Genomic DNA, 6449 nt, shown 5'->3' on the forward strand with positions numbered 1-6449 from the left:
AATGTTAACGATCTACTTATTCCTTAGCTATCATTTTCAGGAAAGGTCATAGTTTACTTCTCTTTGTTCACACTGTTCTCTCACAGTTTTAACAGATTCGCCAGCATGTTTCATCCACTGTACAGTAAGAACCCTCAGAGAATGGAGAGCATTCACAAGCAGTTCATAGAGGAGCTGCGGAGCACCATACAGGTCTGTAGCATATTACATTAAAACCCTGTATTTAAAAAAACAAAACAAATGGGAGGACTTCTGCCTCCTTTGCATTGTGTATTGCTTAGGCTGTATGTGTGGTACACCCTTTTTTATACATTGTATATATGACATTTATGACATTTATGACATTTATTGTCAATTTCCTTGCTGATAGCAGTAAAATGAGTATTACAAATTCTGCATCAAACTAAATGTTTAGCATTTTGTCATTCAACAGGACAAACCAAATAACTTTTCTGGGCAAAACCAACATTTGTATAGCTGTCCAAATACTCATTGTATGCCATATTCACTGATCTACTACTGGTCTTTATTTTCACTTGTTTACATAAAAGTTTGTGTTTTCCTGCTCATGAAGGAAGATATCAACAGACTGATTGAAGAAGGCCAGCTAGAGTTAAAACTGAATGAGCTGGACAAACTAGAGAAAGCCACCAAGGACAGTCCAGACCCTGCATGGTCAGTAAACCGCTTTGAAGACACTTGAACTTCTGAAATCTTGAGCATTTAATTATATATGCTTTGTTCATTTTCTTACCAAACTGCTGAAATTCTCTCTTTTCTTATTTTTTATTTAATTAAATAGTGATAAAGTAACTAAGTGGAAATATTTTTTCATTAAATGTACTAACTGTATATTTAAGAATTTCATTTAGTCAGTGAATCAGATTGAAAAGGTAACTTTGCATCTTGTATTATAGTTATATTGCCTTTCTTTACTACACTGCATATCACCACTGTGTTATTTCAGCTTTTTAACAATCAAAGCATTTTAATCCCTCATCATCTCAAATGTTGTCTTAGGCGACCAAGCGGGGTCCCTGAGCAGGACTTTTGCAGCTTTTTGATGCCTTACTATCAAAAGCAGGAGGCCTACATGCGACGGGAGCTGAAAAAGATTCAAGCAGAGAATGCTGCTCTAGCACAGAAGGTTCAGGGTGGAAGAGAGAGCATCAGTCAGACTGAACACCGAATTTCTGCTGCTGTTGATGAGTGGAAGGTGAGAGAGAAAGAGTAGATAATTGGCAGAATAGATATGACTTGTCCCTAATAAGATCCATGAGAAACCATATTCAGCATGTATGCAAGTATAAACTGTGTCATTTCGATTTTATATACAAAATATTCTTTGTACAGTACATTTATTTTGATGATCACATACAGTCTTTTTTTTAGCTGTTACATGTATATAGACCTTTTTTCTCATATTCTTACATTTGTTTGTGTATATACATCTTAGGTCCTTTTTGTATTATATTTTAAGATTTATTTGTTATATTTTTATTAAAAGCGAGTCAGTGCACTGAAAATGCATTATAATGCGCACTAACTGATGTTCTGAATAACAATAAAGTAGCTATTCTATTGTATTCTATGTTTCTATCATTCCTAATGAGGATGTTCAGTATATTTAGTCTCAGTGTAGCTTTAATGGTTTTATTTGGTAACTTGTTATAGAACATTTCTACTTGTAACATAAATAAATTGAGTGCTAATAGTTTTGTTATGTGTGTTCTTATCTCTCATTTTTAGGCATCAGTGACAGAGTTTGAAAGGCTGGCGTCATCTCTTTGCCCCGCTGATGTTTTTGATGTGTGATTTTCCAAATTACACAATATGTCCACTAACTTAATTGTACATAATGAGTTTGTTTACTGTGCCTGTTTGTTTGAAAATAAACACGACGTTTTGGAAGTTGTTAGTGATTATAGTCCTGTATACACCGACAGTTACGGTACAGTGCGTGTTTGTTGCCTGCATTACGGTAAGTGGCCATGAAAAGAAGTGAGGAGCGGAGCGCTTGACACTCGAATTCACGGAGAACAGCTTCCTCGCAGATAGCAGGCCATAAGCTTGAAGAGCCCGGCATTTTCTTTCCATATAAATGTATTATTCAAGGTAGATATGACGGAAATGTTTTCAACTCTTTTCGGGTCAAATGAAGCTCAGGGACCACCTGGTTCTTCGTCTCTGGGTTTTGGACCGGGGAAGCCTCCACCGCCTATGCCGCAAAATCAAGTTGCCATGGCGGGTCAGATACCACCGCAGCTCGGGGATGAAGGGCCTGCTCTACGGAAGCCTGGAGCTATGAATGAACCTTTTTATTTACTGCGGGAGCTGCCTGGTACTGATGAATTCTTGTAACTGTTGGGTGCTTCTTGTTTAATTTGTCCTTTATTTAAAACTTTAGCCGAAATCTAAAGCTGGTTAAATAGTTTGTAAACAATACTAGCTCACGTAGACTGACTAGCTGGTTGTGGGCTAACATTGAGTTAGCTGATTGTAGTTAGTAGAGATGTGTTTTTCAGTGAAGCGTTTATATTCAGTGTGTAACACAAATGCTGTAGATTTAACACCTTTTTGTGGCTTAAAAATATGTTGTGTAACTACGGTTATTATGGGAATGAACATCCCTGAAGTAGCCCAGGTTCCCTTTGGAAATGGCCATCTATTTCACAAACATTTATGTACAGATTGGTTACAAATGATATGAATTTGGTGTGTGTGCTTAGTGGGGAACGAGTTAACGGGAAACACCAACCTCATCACGCACTACAACCTGGAGCACGCTTACAATAAGTTCTGCGGGAAGAAGGTGAAGGAGAAGCTCAGCAACTTTCTGCCAGAGTTACCAGGTGGGTGCGACAGTCACAGATGTGGTCAGATAACTGTTTAGTAACAATCTTATAATGATCAGTGTTGGACAGTAGCCGTAAAGCTTTGCTTTAATAGCTGTGAAATGTAATATTATAAAATATTTTAAAACCTGGGTTCTCACTGTCCGTTGGATACCGCTGACTGAGAAAAAGTCTTTAAACTGAGTTTTACTAAAGGACACATTGACAACTGAGAGTTATAATAACTTGTTCGTATGAGCAACCACTTGGAGAAAGTGGGAAAGGATAACTCCCTTTTAAGTGGACTGACACAAGTGTCAGTGTCAGTTATACAAGTAGTCTATCCTCCACACCAGCCTGTTTCACAAGTTCTGATATCTTAATTGTTTGTCATTTTGGGTCATTTAATAATGCCAAATTAGTTCTGAAATAATGAATTATAAGTGTAGGTGTCATTCATGGGCCTGAAGATCCCAAGTATATTATTGTGTGTTTTGGTTATCTAGTTTTAAGTGTACTATACAGGCCACCTTTTGTTATGAAACTGGCTGCAAAATGAACTTGTATTGGAAAAACACTTTGTAGTTTATCTTCAGCCATTTCTTCTGCTACGGCACAGGACATAAACAATGTGATGTGATAGTAAAGATGATTGTAATACTCCAATCACATCTCTTGTTTTGGATCTTTATGAGTACTCTGATAATGGAGCTGTTAAACCATGATCCACAACTAGTTAATACAGATATAACATATTAGTGGGGATTTATGCTTCAGTGGGAATTTTATGCGTAGCTACATCATAACTGCAAACTTCTCTTAAAACGTTATGACATAACCTTACATGCACCTCCCATAGAAATTTAACTACATGTCAGGTCGAAGCAGTCCGAAACTATTGTGATTCTGAAACTATTGTGATTCGTCCTGTGCATTTCCAGCTACTTTTCTGCTGCACGATTTATCAGTGAGAGAATCATCATATCGATATAAGGAATAATAATCATAACATCAGTATAAGGACTCACAAATGTCAGCAAATTCCTGGAGGGATATTGTTGAAACTATCAGAATGGAGTGAATCTACAAAAAAGTGGAAAAACTAGAGGGATGCATGTGAAAAAAGAACTGATCACAACAAAGAGTGGGTGGGGACCCAGTAGGGGAAAAAAGTTGCAGCAGTTTATTTGTTTCTTTCTCTTTTGATTTGAATATTTAATTAAATTTACCTGTGAACACAGCTGAGCACTTATGTTTTGACCTTTTCTGCTTCTCTGCAGGTATGATTGACTGTCCGGGCACACAGGACGGCAGCTCATTACGCTCTCTGATTGATAAGCCTCCAGTGTGTGGAAACTCCTTCAGCCCACTGACTGGCGCTCTGCTAACAGGCTTCAGACTACACACAGGACCGGTACATACTACACAATACAATGCAGTATAAAGTTCACGCAGACATTTTCAACGCCCTGACTGACACTGATTATTCAAATTTAACTGATATGCAGTTAAATTTGTCAGTTAAATTTAACTGACAAATTTAACTGCATATTAAGTACGCAACTAATTTTTCATCACATCTTTGCAGCTCCCAGAACAGTACAGACTGATGCACATACAGCCTCCAAAGAAGAAGAGCAAGCACAAGCACAAACACCATCGACCGCAGGATCCATTACCACAAGGTATGATATAAATTTCTCCACATGCATGTCTGCAAAAAGGTACAAATATTATCATTTCAATAACCTTTCTTATTTTGATGTTTGATGTCACAGAAACGCCGTCAGACTCTGATCCCAAGAAAAAGAAGAAAAAGAGAGATGATGATCCCGATCGCAAGAAAAAGAAGAAAGACAAGAAAAAGAAGAAGGTAAGACCATTTGTCAAACTTTACCTGAACTAGTTAGATGGATCTCATTATTATAGTCACTTCAGGTTTATTTTAATTTCTGTATTTTTATTTATTTATTTATTTTTTAAACCAAAAACCCTTCCTCACACAAAAACAAAGGGATTTGTGTCTCTTATCAAAAGTGAGGATCTTTCACTTTTTAGGCAAATATGTAAACCGCTACATGTTTGCAAATGCATCATTTGATCTTAATTCAGTGGAAAACACCAAATGTGCAAAAAGTCGAGGGATCTGAATGTTTTAACTACATGACCATGATGATACCTGTATGTACACTGCTCAACCAAAAGAAAAAATTGAAATCGCACTATTTTAAAATTTTATTTAACTGGAGCTTTAATGACTAAATTTATCTACTTCCAGAGTTGCGCAGGCTTTTCACCAATGCAGTGGTGGCCAATCCAAGTGTAGAAATGATTTCTCATACACAGTTTGAGCCCATTGAATCTTGGCATTTTCATCTTGGAACAAGAGCCTCCCATCAAAAAATTAATTGGTGGAAAATCCAGTCATTAAGTATATCCAGGTTTTTGGCTGACATTTTTTTTTTTTTTTTTTTAGAAACTTAAAGTTGCTACATAACATTTGTCAACCTGACCAACTGAACCAACCCCAGATCATAACACTGTCCCCACAGGATTGTGCATTAGGCACCAGGCGTGATTTATGCATCACTTCATCTGCCTCTCTTCTTACACTTGTAAGATGTGCCCATCACTCTGGAACAGATTAAATTTCAGCTCATCAGACCACATGATCTTTTTTTCCACTCCTTCAGATTTTGGTCTTTATTCCTTCCTAGCAAGTTATTTTCTTTCCAGTTAGCCTCACCGATAAGTGATTTTCTTAAGGCTACACAGCTGTTTAGCCCCATTCCCTTGAGTTCTCTTAAAAATTGTGCATGTGTAAATGTTCTTAGGTTAAATAAAAAAGATAACCATGACTTCTACTGCTGATTTTTGTTTATTAGATTTCATCAAACATTGTGAGTAATCCCTGATCGAAATAATTAAGCTTTTTTGCAATAAAGCATTGAAAAGTTCTTAATCTCCTCTGCTTTAACTTGCTAAAACAGTTAACATTAAGCAATATTCTGCAAAAACCAGGTGGTCCTGGTCCTTTCTGAGACACCAAATCTCTAAACAAGGTCTTTAATTTTGTGTGCGAACCTCAATAATTTTAAAACCATCTGGGGTCCCACTGCAGATGTAGCCTCTCTAAACTCCTGCTTCATGTTACTCAGCAGCAGTGAAGACCACACCTGTATTCATCCTATAAGTGTGACAACTCTGTTTCTGCCCCCCCCACAGAACCGCCACAGTCCAGACCACCCCGGCCTCGCTGGATCACAACCCAACAGCAACAGCCTCAGATAGACAGCCCACTGTGTGCATGCCTGTATTTGAATGCGTGACTTTTGTAAGAGGATGTGTGTGTATTTTACAAGTAATTGTATTATTAAGAGTATGTTTAAAGAGAGAAATAAATGTATGGTGTGTGAAAGAGTGAGCTGTGACAGGATGTGATGGAAAGATTGATTTCAGTACAGTGTAAAAGGCAGATAAGCTGTGTGGTGCTGTGGATGACGTGTGTGTGTGTGTGTGTGTGTGTGTCTCTTTAAAAATGTTGTAATATCTTTTGACCGTAATGCCAAAATTAAATAAACTTTGGTTACTATCTTGTGTCTTGGTCTGTCTTAG

The 6449-nt window shown here is 37.4% G+C and overlaps 2 protein-coding genes across 2 annotated transcripts in view; both read left to right on the forward strand.

Annotated features, from left to right (window-relative positions):
• pmf1 (polyamine modulated factor 1) overlaps positions 1 to 1911 on the forward strand; it is a 3311-nt gene extending 1400 nt beyond the window's left edge. The window contains exons 2-5 of the mRNA XM_084947857.1: positions 87 to 192; positions 575 to 675; positions 1021 to 1216; positions 1750 to 1911. Of these exons, the coding sequence (XP_084803983.1) occupies positions 87 to 192; positions 575 to 675; positions 1021 to 1216; positions 1750 to 1815 (469 nt within the window). The 3' untranslated portion in view covers positions 1816 to 1911. The remainder of the gene's footprint in view (positions 1 to 86; positions 193 to 574; positions 676 to 1020; positions 1217 to 1749) is intronic.
• A 92-nt stretch (positions 1912 to 2003) lies between these two features.
• Positions 2004 to 6426, forward strand: med19a (mediator complex subunit 19a). The gene is made up of 6 exons (XM_084947842.1): positions 2004 to 2341; positions 2730 to 2852; positions 4115 to 4248; positions 4423 to 4519; positions 4613 to 4707; positions 6060 to 6426. The coding sequence occupies exons 1-6, from the start codon at positions 2122 to 2124 to the stop codon at positions 6123 to 6125; spliced, it is 735 nt and encodes a 244-aa protein (XP_084803968.1). The 5' UTR covers positions 2004 to 2121; the 3' UTR covers positions 6126 to 6426.
• Positions 6427 to 6449: the final 23 nt, after the last annotated feature.

This window comes from Perissodus microlepis, chromosome 2, assembly GCF_051167445.1.
Source record: "Perissodus microlepis isolate ML-2025 ecotype Zambia chromosome 2, ASM5116744v1, whole genome shotgun sequence".
NCBI lineage: Eukaryota > Metazoa > Chordata > Actinopteri > Cichliformes > Cichlidae > Perissodus > Perissodus microlepis.